At 44.4% G+C, this 16,683-nt stretch overlaps 1 protein-coding gene across 1 annotated transcript in view; it reads left to right on the top strand.

Annotated features, from left to right (window-relative positions):
• LOC148043994 (uncharacterized) overlaps positions 1-14,836 on the top strand; it is a 36,596-nt gene extending 21,760 nt beyond the window's left edge. The window contains 10 exon segments of the mRNA XM_087722444.1: positions 879-997; positions 1,331-1,368; positions 3,498-3,610; positions 5,926-6,052; positions 7,436-7,494; positions 7,497-7,558; positions 9,526-9,597; positions 12,416-12,431; positions 12,434-12,523; positions 14,542-14,836. Coding sequence (XP_087578570.1) covers positions 879-997; positions 1,331-1,368; positions 3,498-3,610; positions 5,926-6,052; positions 7,436-7,494; positions 7,497-7,558; positions 9,526-9,597; positions 12,416-12,431; positions 12,434-12,523; positions 14,542-14,615 — 770 coding nt within the window. The 3' untranslated portion in view covers positions 14,616-14,836.
• The last annotated feature ends 1,847 nt before the right edge of the window (positions 14,837-16,683 follow it).

Genomic DNA, 16,683 nt, shown 5'->3' with positions numbered 1-16,683 from the left:
ATCACAGTTTGAGCTGAAAGCCCCTTCGGCCTCCATTGGAAGAGTTTCTAGCGGGATCTGATCAATCTCGAAGCCTCCCTCCTAGAAATACAGGATGGAGGGATGGACCATCCAGCAGGGAGAGCAATAGTTGTCTGCCCCATCTATTCATCTCCGCCCCCTGCCTTTCATCCCCAGAGCTCGGGTGGGGCTTCTCCAGTAGCGGTGGCTCTTCCATCCCAAGGACCGGCCCATAGATTTCCACTGCTCTCCTCTGCCTTCTGTACATCCGCACGTCAGGCACTCAGGGATCTTCTGTCCCAAGGACCAGCCCATAGATTTCTACTGCTCTCCTCTCCTCCGCCTTCTGTACATCTGCACATCAGGCACTCAGGGATCTTCTGTCCAATAGATTTCCACTGCTCTCCTCTCCTCTCCTCTGCCTTCTGTACATCCACACGTCAGGCACTCAGGGATCTTCCGTCCCAAGGACCGGCCCATAGATTTCCACTGCTCTCCTCTCCTCTGTGCCTTCTTTGCGTCCGTGCGTCAGTCACTGGGCTCAGCTGTTCCTCCTCTTCCTCATCAGCCACCTCCAGACCTGGGGGCTGTTGACCCTCCATCTGAGGGCTGATTGACAGCCCAGACTCCACCTCTGCCCCCCCTCTCTCTCTGCCAACTCCCTTCCCTCTTCCCCCTCGGAGCTCTCCGGCTGCCCTGATGCTGACCCCGACTGCCAAGCCTCCTCCAGCGGCCAACAGGGTGGGATCCGGACTGTGGCATATGGGGGATTTTTTTGTACTGCGCCAATCAGCCACTGCCCTGTAATCTGGTTGGTTTTGCCCTCCAGGGTGGCATCGCACATGAACTCTCCTCCCCCCCATCCCTTTACCTGCCAGGTGTCTTTGCCCCGACTCTCTTCTCCAAAGTCTACGGAAGGCTGGTCTGTGGGGAATGCCAGAATTTGACTCAAGAGCTACCCGCGCATTACGTCTGCCAGAACTGTCACTTCGATCTGGTAAGTGGGATGACCTCCCTGCGGGTTGCGAACGGCGCCTCCGAGGAAGCCATCCCCGCGACCATTTCAGCCGCCAATGAGAATCGATGCCTCGGAGCTTTGGCCCCTTCCAAGTGTATTCGTTTGGCGGTTCCCAGGTGGGCTGGGGAGGCTTGGATTTGTAGTCCCGACACACCTGAAGGTCTTAAAAGTGGCATCAAATGGAAAGTTTAGAAGAAGTAGAGGGCTGGCTGAGTTGGGTTTTTTTTTGGGGGTGGGGGAAGAGGTCGAAAGAGATTGGGATGTGGGGGGTCTTGACTAGGCGTCTCTGACCCTTCGGTTCTCTCTCGGTAGATGGAGAACAACGGGACTCTCTACTACAGCCATATTGAGTGAGTAGCTCTTGCTCGGAAGATTTGATTGGATTTGACTTGATTTGATTATTTAATTTATTTAATTTATTTAATTTATTTAATTTATTTAATTATTTATTTAATTTATTTAATTTATTTAATTTATTTAATTTATTTAATTTATTTAATTTATTTAATTTATTTATTTTATTTAATTTATTTAATTTATTAATTTAATTTAATTAATTTAATTAATCTAATTAATCTAATTAATCTAATTAATTCAATTGATTTAATTAATTTAATCTAATTCAATTAATTTAATCTAATGTAATTACTTTAATTAATTTAATCTAATTTAATTATTTAATTTAATTTAATTAGTTTTATTTTATTTTACTTTATTATTTTATTTTGTTATTTTATTTTATTATTTTATTTTATTGTTTTATTTTATTTTATTATTTTATTATTTAATTTTATTTAATTATTTTTACTTAATTTCATTTCATTTCATTTAATAATTTAATTTAATTTAATAGTTTAATTTTATTTAATAGTTTTATTATTTTTATTTTATTATTTTATTTTATTATTTTATTTTATTATTTAATCTAATTTAATAATTTAATCTAATTTAATTATTTTATTTAATTATTTTATTTTCTTTACTTTAATTTAATGTAGTAATTTAATCTAATTTATTTAAATATTTGATTTAATTTAATGGAATTTAATTTAATTTAATGGAATTTAATTTAATTTAATGGAATTTAATTTAATTTATTTAATTTGATTATTTGATTTAATTTAATTATTTAATTATTTGATTATTTGATTTAATTTATTTTTTATTTTTTTATTTTATATTATTATTTTATTTTAATTGTAGCTTTATTTTATTATTTATTTGCTGCCTTTATTACATTTACAAATAACTCAAGGCGCCAAGCCTATTTATGTATTTATTTTATTAACTGTCTGTGCTGTCCCTCTCCCTTACAAGGTTGTCTCTAGGCGGCTTAGAAATGGTGCAACAAAATTTTTTCCTCACAGCAACAACCCTGCGAGGTGGGCTGGGCTGAGAGAGAGAGGCACTGGCTGGCCTAAGGCGGGACTAGAACTCCCTGTCTCCTGGTGATTGGTCCAAAGTCATTCAGCCGGCTTTTATGACTCAAGGCAGGACTAGCAATTGGCTCAGAGTCGCCCAGCCAGTTTTCATGGTGAAGGCGGGACTAGAACTCGCCATCGCCTGGTAATTGGCTCAAAGTAGTGACTCCCATTGCAGGGTATCGATTGCAGCGGGAGCCGAAACCCGCTACTGCTTTGTTCTCACAAAACGCTTAGCTAGCAACGCATCAGGTCTCCTTAGTAGTGTTAGTAGCATCCTGGCTGGGGAATTCTGGGAGTTGAAGTCCACAAGTCTTAAATTGGTCAAGGTTGGACCCCCCCCCCCGGGCCTAAACCCTTTCTGATAATCCGTCTGTAGGTAGGTGGGATTACAATCCCAAATCCCAGCTGTCCAGGAATATGGGAGCTGTAGTACCCAGCCCTCCAGAAGGCCCCTGATCAGGAGGTTGATTCTGCAGTTGCTTCAAAACTTTTCCGGCCTGGAGGACACTCCCAGGGGAAGATCCTTCAGAGCACCAGAAGGCAGGACAAGATGCAACGATGGAAGCTCATCGAGGAGAGAAGCAACCTAGAATTAAGGAGAAATGCCTTAATAGTGAGCGCAATGAACCAGTGGAACTCCTTGCCACCAGAATAGCAGTAGCAGTTAGCAATAGCAGTTAGACTTATATGCCGCTTCACAGGGCTTTCAGCCCTCTCTAAGCGGTTTACAGAGTCAGCATATCGCCCCCAACAACAATCCGGGTCCTCATTTTACCCACCTCGGAAGGATGGAAGGCTGAGTCAACCTTGAGCCGGTGAGATTTGAACCGCCGAACTGCAGAACTGCAGTCAGCTGAAGTAGCCTGCAGTGGTGCACTCTTAACCACTGCGCCACCTTGTGGTTGCTTCCCCACTGGAGGTTTTGAACCAGAGATTGGAAAAAAACATTTGTCTGAAATGGTCGAGGGTCTCCTGCTTGGGCAAGGGTTGGACTAGAAGACCTCCCAGGTCCCTTCCAACTCTTGTTATTCTGCGCCTTGCTTCCCACACCGCAGGCCCCTGGTGTACACCGTCTCCTTGATGCTCCCGGCCGCGTATGTCATCGGGCTCGTCTTCACCCTGAAGACCCACTCCCACATCTACGACATCCACATCAGCGACTGTCACAGTAAGTCCTCCGGCCCGTCCCACGTCGCTAAAACAGACAGTTATAAGTCGAGGACCTAATCCGTCCCCCGGCGTCTGAATAATTTTGATTCGTGACCACGGGGGTGCGAGCAACGGTTGTTAAGCAGTGGTGGGTCTCCTACGGCCTTACCAGAGGTAGCTGGGAGCAGCGGCCACCCCCCCCTCTCCCCGCGGTCCTTACCTGTTTTTTTTCTTAGAGCAGATTTTTTTATTTGCATAATAAATAAATTATTTTTATTTATTATCATTCAGCAGTTCCGTATCGGTGTATCTTTACAGTTAATATCTTCCCTCCTATACATTCATGTCTTTCATTCGTGGTTCCTCTTATTCATTACCCATTTTTATGTTTGATTCCATACTTATATTTATATTCCGTATAAATACTTATCTGTTTAAATCAAAGTATCATCTTTGCTATCATTTTTTCTACCGCAGATTTTTATTATTCCCTAACATCTTAACAATCATCACATCAACATTGTTGTTGTCAGCACCTCTTCACTGAGTAATTAGGAAAGAAGACCACGAGACTCCATTGATAGAAATCAAGTGTACTTTTACTAATTATAAATGATCAGAAGCATAGCAAAGCGAAGACTGATTATTTAGGCGCGAAAGCAAATGATATATAGAATAACCCATTCCCCACCCCTTGGCATCCCAGTTACAGGCCAATCATAATTCTCCCAAGTGTCAGGTGCGAGATAACTTCGAAAGGCATCACCCAGATGGAATGTCGGTGCCGTTAGCCTTGGCGGGAAACCTCCTCCACATGCGCAGTAATACAGGCAGCAAAAACTCCAGAATCTTTCTCCAGCACAATTAGTAATCCCCTCCCAAATACCATGCCCCCCCTCCCCGTTTCAATGGCAGCCGAAGCAGCAGCAAAGCAGAGGCTGACAGTTGTGTCCTCATACCTGTACATATCAATCTTATTTTGCTTGTAGTTCAAAGTTTAATGAATTTATATGCCGCCCAAACGCAAAGGACATAAAAACAACTCTAAAAAGAATACTAAAAAAATTTTTAAAATAGAGAGAAAAAGCAAGTTAAATAAGACACATCATGCACTCAACCTTAGTGGGGGCTGGACTTCATTCAAAAGGTCAACAGCTCCACCAGGCCTGCCGGAATAGCCAGTAGTAGGAGATTTTCGGAAGGCCGAGAGAGTGGGGAGGGTCCGGATCTCTGGGGGTAGATCGTTCCATAGGGTTGGGGCAGCTACAGAGAAGCTTCTATATTTATATACATTTATCTACAGTTCTATACACATCTCTATTGTTTCTCGGCTGAATTAATTTTATTCCTGTTTTGCAACCATTTGTACCAATTATCCCAAATTTCATAACATTCAGGCTCTTCTTTGTCCTTTAATCTTAATGTTAACTTGTCCGTTTCTGCACAATTCAATTTTTTTCTGAATCACGAATTCATCCGGAGGGGAATATTACTTTTTTCCCAACATTGGGCAAACGTTATTCCAGCTGTAGTCAACACATGTATTTAATTTTCTTTCTATATTTCCCCCTGGTTATTCCCAGCCGAAAGGATTCCGGTTTATATTCTATTTGTTCCTCTGTAATTTGTTCTATCCATTTCCAAACCCATTGCACATGCGCGCACAATGTGCAGCGAACATCTGGATGCCGCAGGGCGGTGGTGTGAGCATGCCCAATTATGACTCCCAGCCCTATGCGCAGCATATAGCAATAGCAATAGCAGTTAGACTTATATACCGCTTCATAGCCCTCTCTAAGCGGTTTACAGAGTCAGCACATATCGCCCCCACAGTCCAGGTTCTCATTTCACCCACCTCGGAAAGGATGGAAGGCTGAGTCAACCTTGAGCCGGTGAGATTAGAACCGCCGAACTGCAGATAACAGTCAGCTGAAGTGGCCTGCAGTGCTGCACCCTAACCACTGCGCCACCTCGGCTCGGTTGCGATGGATCCAGAACCCACTCGTTAGTTTGGGGAAAAAACGGCCCTAAGTCCCTCTTTATTCAGGGCCGTTGTAACTTCCAGCCGTCGCTAAATGAACAGCCCTAAGCCGAGGACTTGCTTGTCCTTTTGGGCCGGGCAACACAGGTGTGTTGGAAGTGACTAGTCCATCTTGAGGAGGGGAGTTTCGATCCGACGTTCCTCTTGACCTCTTCCTTCCACCTTGACGTGGAAATAAACGTTTTGGGAGGGGGTTCTGTTTATTTTGTAAACTCTTCCTGGGGGTCCATGTTGAGGCGGAGACGAGGAACCCCCCCCCCCCGCTGAGGACCCTCTTCTGGCTTTTGTCGCAGTGCCTGGCCACCATCACAGCGCAGTGGTCCACTGGTCCCGCTGGAGAGCCGTGGTCATCCTTCTGGTGGCCACCCTGGGCATGTCCGCCTGCGCGGATCTGGCGAGGCACATCAGCCCCATTCTGAACACTCACTGATCTCCCAGGTAAGGAAGGAGGGAGGGGGGAGGGAGGGGGCGAGGGCTGGGCGAAGTCCCCGAGATGCTTCTTCAGAAGGCGCCCAACAGTGGGACCGCTGGGTGGGAAACTCTGGCCGTTTCCAAGTAAGCGGATGAGCTGTGGGGGTCCTTGGTGCTCTCTGAGCTGGGTGGTTTTCTTGCAGACATTTCATGACCCAACTAGGGAACATCATCAGTGCTAGATGGGAGGGGGGTTGTGGAGAGGAGGAGGAGGAAGAGAAAGAAATAAAGGGAAGGGAGGGAGGAGGAGGGTGGGAGGAGGAAGGAAGGAAGGAGGAGAGGAAGAGGAGGAGGAGGAAGGAGGAAGGAAGGAAGAAGAAAGAAGGAAGGAAGGAAAGGAAGGAAGGAAGGAAGGAAGGAAGGAAGGAAAAATGAAGGAAGGAAGGAAGGAAGGAAGGAAGGAAGGAAGAGGAAGGAAAAAATAGATAAGGAAGAAAGGAAGGAAGGAAAAATAAGGAAGGAAGGAAAAATAAGGAAAGGAAGTGAAGGAAGGAAGGAAGGAAGGAAGGAAGGAGAGGAAGGAAGGAAGGAAGGAAGGGCTGTGGTGGGTCCTTGGTGTTCTCTGAGCTTGGTGGTTTCTTGCAGACATTTCATGACCTGACTAGGTAACATTATCAGTGCTAGAAGGGAGTGGGCTTTGTGGAGAGGAGGAGGAGGAGGAGGAGGAAAAGGACAGTGTGATCCTTGATGCACTCTGAGTTTGGTGGTTTTCTTGCAGACGTTTCATGACCCAACTAGGTAACATCATCAGGGATACAGCATTGATCATTGCAACGTCTGCAAGAAAGCCATCAAGCTCAGCACAAGGACACCACAATTCCCCTCCTCCTCCTCCTCCTCCTCCTCCTCCTCCTCCTCCTCCTCCTCCTCCTCCTCCTCCTCCTCCTCCTCCTCCTCCTCCTCTCCCCCTCCTCTCCACAAACCCCAATCCCTTCTAGCACTGATGATGTTCCCTAGTTGGGTCGTGAAACGTCTGCAAGAACACCACCAAGTTCAGAGAGCACGAAGGAAGCCACAATCCTCCTCTTCCTCCTCCACCACCACCACCTCCTCCTCTCCCCAAACCCACACTCCCTTCTGGCACTGATGATATTACCTAGTTGGGTCACGAAACGTCTGCAAGAAACCCATCCAGCTCAGAGAAACCCCCAGGACCCCACTGTTCAACCCTGAGCAACCAATATTCTCTTCTATCCGTTCCTTACGACTGTTAGTTTGTCTACCAAATTGTGAAGTTTGCTTTAAAAAAAAAACGAAAACCACCACTGCCTCGTCCAGCCCCTTTGCGGAATCCTGGCGGTGGGTCCCCGATGCCCAGGGGAATCTAACCTCGAGTTCTCCCCTCTTCTCCCAGTACTTCATCGGCGTGACGGTGCTGGCCATGGTGCCCGAGATCCCGAGTTGATCAACGGGATCCAGTTTGCCCTGCAGAACAATCTCAGCTTGATGGTAGGTGTGAGCCTCTCCTTCTGCAGATAAGGATCGGTTGTGAAATCTCCCTCGGAAGAAAACCTTGGTTTGGGAATCTCTCTGTCTCTTGGCATTGGGGGAGATCCAGCGGTGGATTTCACATTCGGTTTTGGGTTTTTAAAAAATATTTTTATTAGACAGGTTTTTTTTTTTTCATTTTTAAAACATAAATATCATCTTTGCACATTTCTACATTGTTAAGCATCGATTATATTCCTTTTCTCCATACACATGTATCTTTATATGTCTATATCTATCTATCTATCTATATCTATCCATCCATCCATCCATCCACTATTACTATCTATCTTTCAAACTATCTGTCTGTCTATCTCTATCCATCCATCCATCCATCCATCCATCCATCCATCCATCCATCCATCCATCCATCTATCTATCTATCTATCTACTATCTTTATTTGTATCTATCTATCTATCTATCTATCTATCTACCTACCTACCTACCTACCTACCTACCTACCTACCTCTCTATCCATCCATCCATCCACAAATTAACTATCTATCAAACTGTCTGTGTCTCTGTCTGTCTTCTATCTATCTATCTATCTATCTATCTATCTATCTATCTATCTATCTATCTATTATCTATCTTTATCTGTATCTATCTATCTATCTATCTATCTATCTATCTATCTCTCTATCCATCCATCCATCCATCCATCCATCCATCCATCCATCCACAAATTAACTATCTATCAAACTGTCTGTCTCTGTCTGTCTTCTATCTATCATCTATCTATCTATCTATCTATCTATCTATCTATCTATCTATCTATCTATCTATCTATCATCTATCTACATCCATTCATCCATCCATCCATCAACATATTAACTATCTATCAAACTGTCTGTCTGTCTCTATCTGTATCTATCAATCTATCCATCCATCCACATATTATCTATCAAATTGGTTAAATGCAGCACTGCAGGCTACTTCAGCTGACTGCAGTTCTGCAGTCCGGCTGTTCAAAATCTCACCGGCTCAGAGTTGACTCAGCCTTCCATCCTTCCGAGGTGGGTAAAATGAGGACCCGGATTGTTGTTGGGGGCAATATGCTGACTCTGTAAACCGCTTAGAGAGGGCTGAAAGCCCCATGAAGCGGTATATTAGTCTAACTGCTATTGCTATAAGAGGAGAAAAATAGCAAAAACAGATGTTAACAATATACGGTAAAACTTTCGAGAAGCTTTAGAATTGAAGGATGACAGCAGAAATTAGGCGTTGGCAAAACTAAAAATGAAAACGGAATTACTAGGAATAATGCTGTCATGTTTATTGGTATTGAACTCCCAGGAATCAGACCATCCACACGATGAGATGTAAACAAAAAATAGAACTTTTTTTAAAAAAGATATTAATATGCCCTGTTGTAATATAGTTCCTTGTGTAAGTGTGTGTCCTCCATGGCCCCAGTTCATACTAGGGCATGCAGAGCCACGCTGAACCACACAGGAGAAAACAAACTCCTAAAACTCCATAACATCCTGATAATGCATAACATAACATCCTGAGATGCGCCCTACCAATGACGCCCAGGATTTGACCATATATAGACAGAACTTCCTGAGCAGTAGATTAGAAATTGTACTTTTACAGCTGTTTTTAACCACATGCTGATTGCTCCTCCTGCCTTTGTCCTATCTCAATAAAAGGGCTCTCAGACCCCCAATCTGGGTCGCTCCATCTCGAGAAAGTTCGTGTCCGTGTCTTTTCTCCACATTGGCCTCATGGTCGACCCACGGGGAACAATCACAATGCCCAATATTGAAATGGTTGGGAAATGCAAGGGTGCAATCCAGCTGGTGGTGGTGGTGGGGGGGGTGATGTCTCAGGTGGCTGGGGATTATGGGAAGCAGGTTGTGTCCAACATGTGTCCCATGTCCCCCCCTTCTCCCCCCTCCTTTTGTGTCCGTCCTTTTGAAGCATCGAGATCGGGAATTGCATCGCCGTCCAGGTTTGCATGTTGCAGATCCCCATCCTGGTCCTCTTCACCGTCTTTTATGTAAGTAACCGAGGGAGAATCTGCTGCAACTTATCATCATCATCATCATCATCATCATCAAGCCCAAACAGGTTGCCCAGTGTCCAGGTTGCCATCATGTGACCGGGGAGGGCAGGTGGGAGGCACTGCGATGGTGATAAGTTTAGACGGGGTGTGGGGGGGCATGTCCCTTCGTTCAGCATCATTGTAATTTTGAATGGTTGTTGAATGAACAGTTGTATGTCGAGGACAGCCTATCCTTTATATATAATGTGTCTGTGTGTGTGTGTGTGTGTGTGGGTATGGAGGGAGGGAGGGGGAGATAGAGAGGGAGGATTAGATAGATAGATGATAGATAGATACATACATACATACATAGATGGTAGGTAGGTAGCGTAGGTAGGTAGGTAGGTAGGTAGGTAGGTAGGTAGGTAGGTAGGTAGGTAGATAGATAGATAGATGATAGATAGATAGATAGATAGATAGATAGATAGATAGATAGATAGATAGATGATAGATAGATGATAGATAGATGATGGTAGGTGGGTGGGTGGGTGGATGGATGGATAGATAGAGGTAGGTAGGTAGGTAGGTAGATGATAGATGATAGATAGATGATAGATAGATAGATAGATAGATAGATAGATAGATAGATAGATAGATAGATAGTAGGTAGGTAGATAGATGATAGATAGATAGATAGATAGATAGATAGATAGATAGATAGATAGATAGATAGATAGATAGATGAAGAAATAAATAAGTAAATAGATGATAGGTAGGTAGGTAGGTAGGTAGGTAGGTAGGTAGGTAGGTAGGTAGGTAGGTAGGTAGATAGATAGATAGATAGATAGATAGATAGATAGATAGATAGATAGATAGATAGATAGATAGATGATGGTAGGTGGTGTGGTGGGTGGTGGATGGATGGATAGATAGAGGTAGGTAGGTAGGTAGGTAGATGATAGATGATAGATAGATGATAGATAGATAGATAGATAGATAGATAGATAGATAGATAGATAGATAGATAGTAGGTAGGTAGATAGATGATAGATAGATAGATAGATAGATAGATAGATAGATAGATAGATAGATAGATAGATAGATGAAGAAATAAATAAGTAAATAGATGATAGGTAGGTAGGTAGGTAGGTAGGTAGGTAGGTAGGTAGGTAGGTAGGTAGGTAGATAGATAGATAGATAGATAGATAGATAGATAGATAGATAGATAGATAGATAGATAGTAGATAGATAGATAGATGGTGGGTGGGTGGGTGGGTGGATGGATGGATAGATAGAGGTAGGTAGGTAGGTAGGTAGGTAGGTAGGTAGGTAGGTAGGTAGATGATAGGATAGATAGATAGATAGATAGATAGATAGATAGATAGATAGATAGATAGATAGATAGATAGATAGATAGATAGATAGATAGATGGTAGGTAGGAGGTAGGTAGATAGATAGATAGATAGATAGATAGATAGATAGATAGATAGATGAAGAAATAAATAAGTAAATAGATGATAGGTAGGTAGGTAGGTAGGTAGGTAGGTAGGTAGATGATAGATGATAGATAGATGATAGATAGATAAAATAGATAGATAGATAGATAGATAGATAGATAGATAGATAGATAGATAGATAGATAGATAGATAGATAGATAGATGATAGATGATAGATGATAGATAGATAGATAGATAGATAGATAGATAGATAGATAGATGAAGAAATAAATAAGTAAATAGATGATAGGTAGGTAGGTAGGTAGGTAGGTAGGTAGGTAGGTAGGTAGGTAGAGATAGATAGATAGATAGATAAGATAGATAGATAGATAGATAGATAGATAGATAGATAGATAGATACAGATAGAGAGACAGACAGACAGACTGTTTGATAGTTAATATGTGGATGCATGGATGGATGTATGTAGATGATAGAAAGAAAGAAAGAAAGAAAGAAAGATAGATAGATAGAAGACAGACAGAGACACAACAGACAGTTTGATAGATAATTTGTGGATGGATGGATGGATGGAGAGGTAGATGATAGATAGATAGATAGATAGATAGATAGATAGATAGATAGATAGATAGATGATAGATAGATAGATAGATAGATAGATAGATAGATAGATAGATAGATAGATAGATAGATAGATATAGATATGTGTGTGTCTGTGTGTGTGTTGCAGTTTTGCTGATAAATAAATGGAGACTGGTATAGATTTAATTCAAACTATTTAGCTCTCATCAGCTTGCCATACCCTTGCTGGGATTTGAACTTGGGCTATTTTACGTTAGGCAGTTGTATTAGCCTCTAAGCCACAAACTCTCCTCCCTTATCAGCTGAGCCAAGGAAATGCTTAAGTGTTATGTCAAAGCACCTGGTATGTCTGTGGGTGTGTTTGTGTATGTATGCGTATATGTGTTGCATTTTTGCTGATAAATAAACGAAGGGAGACTGGTATAGATTTAATTCAAGCTATTTAGCTCTCATCAGCTAGCCATACCCTTGCTGGGATTCGAACCTGGGCTGTTTTTACATGTTAGGCAGTTGTATTAACCTCTAAGCCACAAGCTCTCCTCCCTTTATCAGCTGAGCCAAGGGAATGATTAGATGTTTTGCCAAAGCACCTGCTCCCTCCCATATTTGAGCGTACCAGGTGCTTTGACATAATACTATATATATTTCTTAGTTTGTCTTTAATTAAAGTTTGGCAACTTTAACAAAAAAAAAATATATATATATTGTAAGAGGGAAGGAGGCGGTTGGATTTTCAGGCCGTCGGTCCCTGTGGCGGCTTTGGAGATTTACTTTTTTCCTTTCCTTTGGGGCAGCCCACCGATTTCATCCTGGTTTCAGCGACCTCCACGTCTACGCCAGCATGTTCAGCGTGGTCCTCATGAATTACATCTTCATGGACGGCAAGTGTGATTACTTCCAAGGTGAGAACATTGACAGACGTTGATTGGCAGAGAATATTGGCAGCTGAGGGTTGAAATGAGGGGGTCCCTGGTGCTCTCTGAGCTGGGTGGTTTTCTTGCAGACGTTTCGTGACCCAACTAGGTAACGTCATCAGTGCAAGAAGGGAGGAGGGTTTTCAGAGAGAGGGAGAGAGAGAGAGATGGACAGAGAGAAGAAGAGGAGGAGGAAGAGGAAGACAGACAGATCCTTGGTGCTCTCTGAGCTTGGTGGTTTTCTTGCAGATGTTTCATGACCCAACTAGGGAACATCATCAGTGCTAGGAGGAAGGGAGGGAATAAAGAAGGGAGGGAGGGAGGGATGGATTGAGGACGAAGAGAGGGATGGATGGATGGATGGATGGATGGATGGATGGATGGAAGGAAGGAAGGAAGGAAGAAAGGAAGGAAGGAAGGAAGGAAGGAAAGACTTTGTGCTCTCCGAGCTGGGTGGTTTTCTCGCAGACGTTTCGTGGCCCAACTAGGTAACGTCATCAGTGCAAGAAGGGAGGAGGGTTTTCAGAGAGAGAGAGAGAGAGAGATGGACAGAGAGAAGGAGGAGGAAGAGGAAGACAGAGAGATCCTTGGTGCTCTCTGAGCTTGGGGGAGGGGGGGGTTTGCAGACGTTTCATGACCCAACTAGGGAACATCATCAGTGCTAGAAGGGAGGGTGGTTTTCAGAGAAGGGGGGGGAAAGGAGAGAGAGACAGAGAGAAGAGGAGGAGGAGGGAAGACAGTGGAGTCCTTGATGCTCTCTGAGCTTGGGGGAGGGGGGGGTTTGCAGACATTACATGACCCAACTAGGGAACATCATCAGTGCTAGAAGGGAGGGTGGTTTTCCAAGAAGGGGGGAGGGAGAGAGTGAGGGACAGAGAGGAGGAGGAGGAGGAGGAGGATTCTACGTTCTTCCAAGAATTCTTCCGTAAAATGAGGACCCAGATTCTTGGGGGCGAGAGGTAGACTCTATAAACCGCTTAGAGAGGGCTGGAAAGCGGTATATAAGTCTAAGGCAGTGTTTCTCAACCTTGACAACTTGAAGTCCTGGGGACTTCAAGTCTGCCAAGGTTGAGAAACACTGGTCTAAGGGCTATTGCTAATTGGGAAGGGAGGGAGGGAGGGAGGACAACTGGTGGCACAATGGTTAGAGGGCAGCATTGCAGGCCAACTCTGCCCCACAGCCTGGAGTTCGATCCTGACCGGCTCAAGGTTGGACTCAGCTTTCCATCCTTCGAATACTCTTGACTCTGTAAACCGCTTAGAGAGGGCTGCGAACCAGTGTAAAGCACTATATAAGTCTAAGGGCTATTGCTAATTGGGAAGGAAGGAAGGAAGGGAAGGAAGGGAAGGAAGGAAGGAAGGAAGGAAGGAAGGAAGGAAGGAAGGAAGGAAGGAAGGAAGGAAGGAAGGAAGGAAGGAAAAGATGGATGGAAGAAAGGACGGAAGGAAAAGTTGGATGGATGGAAGGAAGGAAAGAAAAGAAGGAGAAGATGGAAGGAAGGAAGGAATGGATGATTGAAAGGAAGGAAGGATGGATGGATAGATGGATGGAAGGAAAAGATGGATGGATAGATGGATGGAAGGAAAAGATGGATGGATGGATGGATGGATGGATGGATGGATGGATGGAAGGAAGGAAGGAAGGAAGGAAGGAAGGAAGGAAGGAAGGAAGGAAGGAAGGAAGGACGGACTCTGGTTGCATAATGGTTAGAATACAGCATTGCAGGCTAATTCCTGCCAACTGCCAGCAGTTCAATCCTGACCTGTTAACTCAGCCTTCCATCCTTCCAAGGTGGGTAAAATGAGGACCCAGATTGTTGAGGGGGACAAGAGGCTGACTCTGTAAACCGCTTAAGAGAGGGCTGTGAAGCGCTATATAAGTCTAAACGTCCCTGGGGATCGATCAGGCTGAGCATGGCTGCTCCAAAGCCCCCCCCAGCCGACGTCCAGGCCTGCAGAGGAACAACGTGTCCACCTCTCTCTCTCTCTCTCTCTCTCCCGCCCAGGAACTGTGCTGGTGACGGTCTATTTTATCCTCCTGGCCGTCTATTATTTTGCTCCGTCCCCTGCTGGCTGCTGAGCCGACGCGCCGTTGGGCTTCCGTGTTCCTGCCTCTCGGGCCCGGCAGTCGCTTCCCGCAAGTCCTTCCATCCGAGCCATGACCGTCTCGTAGGGGGGGGGGGAGACTCCAAACAAACTTTCAACACCTTGATATGATTTATCTCCAAGGCAGCCCTCCACCCTTCCAGTTCTTGAGCTTCTTTTTTTGGGGGGGGGGTCTTTCCTGCATTCGAAAGCCCACCCAACACAAGATGTTGGCCAACTCTTTGCAGATGATGTTGGCCAACTCTTTGCAGAAGACGTTGGCCAACTCTTTGCAGAAGACATGGGCCAACTCTTTGCAGAAGATGTTGGCCAACTCTTTGAAGATGATGTTGGCCAACTCTTTGCAGAAGATGTTGGCCAACTCTTTGCAGAAGATGTTGGCCAACTCTTTGCAGAAGATGTTGGCCAACTCTTTGCAGAAGATGTGGGCCAACTCTTTGAAGATGATGTTGGCCAACTCTTTGAAGATGATGTTGGCCAACTCTTTGAAGATGATGTTGGCCAACTCTTTGCCACCTACGAAGAGTTTGGCTGCAGAAGAGCAGCGATGCCCTTGACGTCTACGGACAAGGGGGGGATGGTGATTTTCAACACGGATTCGGGGATGGGCCCCGTTTCATCGTCGCTACCTCTCAAGCGTTTATCATGCGTGCCCCCCTCCTGCTGTGGGGAAAGATGATCCCCCCCCCCAAGTCGAGCCACATCTAATCTCGAGACAGAGCACCAAATAAAGGAAGCCGATTTTGAACGTATCCTTCGGTATTGGTTGGTGAGGGTATCTTTCGTTTCGTAGCCGTCACGGGAGAATAAGGCAGGGGGGGTCGGCAACCTTGGCCATTTTACGACGGGTGGACTTCAACTCCCAGAATTCCTCAGCCAGCCATGGCTGGCTGAGGAATTCTGGGAGTTGTAGTCCACCCGTGACTGAGGGATTCTAAAGAAGGCCCACCGGTGGCTGGCTGAGGAATTCTGGGAGTTGTAGTCCACCAGTGACAGGGATTCTAAAGAAGGCCCACCGGTGGCTGGTTGAGGAATTCTGGGAGTTGTAGTCCACCCGTGACTGAGGGATTCTAAAGAAGGCCCACCGGTGGCTGGCTGAGGAATTCTGGGAGTTGTAGTCCACCAGTGACAGGGATTCTAAAGAAGGTCCACCGGTGGCTGGCTGAGGAATTCTGGGAGTTGTAGTCCACCTGTTGTAAAGTGGCCAAGGTTGGAGACCCCTGCTCTAACAGGGTGTATAGAATCGACATCTCCCACTGCCCCTTGCTGGAATTGGGCACGCTCCTTAAAAACCTCCAGTGACGAAGTACCCACAATTTCTGGAGGCAAGTTGTTCCACTGATTAATTGTTCTAACTCTGCACACTGCCAGCAGTTTCATCCTGACTGACTCCGCCCTCCATCCTTTCGAGGTGGGTCAAATGAGGACCCAGATTGTTGTTGGGGGGGGGGGCAAGATGTTGACTCTGTAAACCACTAAAGAGGGGGCTGGAAAGCTCTGTGAAGCATCTAAGTGCTATCTAATCTATCATCTCTCTCCCTCTCTCATCTATATCCATTTTATCTATCCATCCATCTTGTCTAACATTCATCTTTCTTCACCTATCATCTCTCTTTCTCTTCATCCATATCTATTTCTCACTCTTGCCATCCCTATTTATCTGTCTAATCGATCTCTCATTTGTATCCAACCATCTCTATATCTATCATCTCTACATCTATCTATATCTATATCTATCTACCTACCTATCATCTCTATATCTCTATATCTATCTATCATCTCTATATCTATCTATATCTATCTTTCTATCTCCATCTATCTATCTATCTATCTATCTATCTATCTATCTATCTATCTATCTCCATCTATCTCCATCCATCTATCTCCATCCATCTATATCCATCCATCCACCTATCATCTCTATATCTATCATCTGTCTGTCTGTCTGTCTATCTATCTATCTATCTATCTATCTATCTATCTATCTATCTATCTATCTATCTATCTATCTATCATCTATCTATCTATCTATCTATCTATCT

The sequence above is a fragment of the Thamnophis sirtalis genome, unplaced genomic scaffold, assembly GCF_051295495.1.
Source record: "Thamnophis sirtalis isolate CommonGarterSnake01/CBP01778 unplaced genomic scaffold, rThaSir2_p1.2 scaffold_9, whole genome shotgun sequence".
Taxonomy (NCBI): domain Eukaryota; kingdom Metazoa; phylum Chordata; class Lepidosauria; order Squamata; family Natricidae; genus Thamnophis; species Thamnophis sirtalis.
This window is presented reverse-complemented; position numbering and strand designations above follow the sequence as displayed.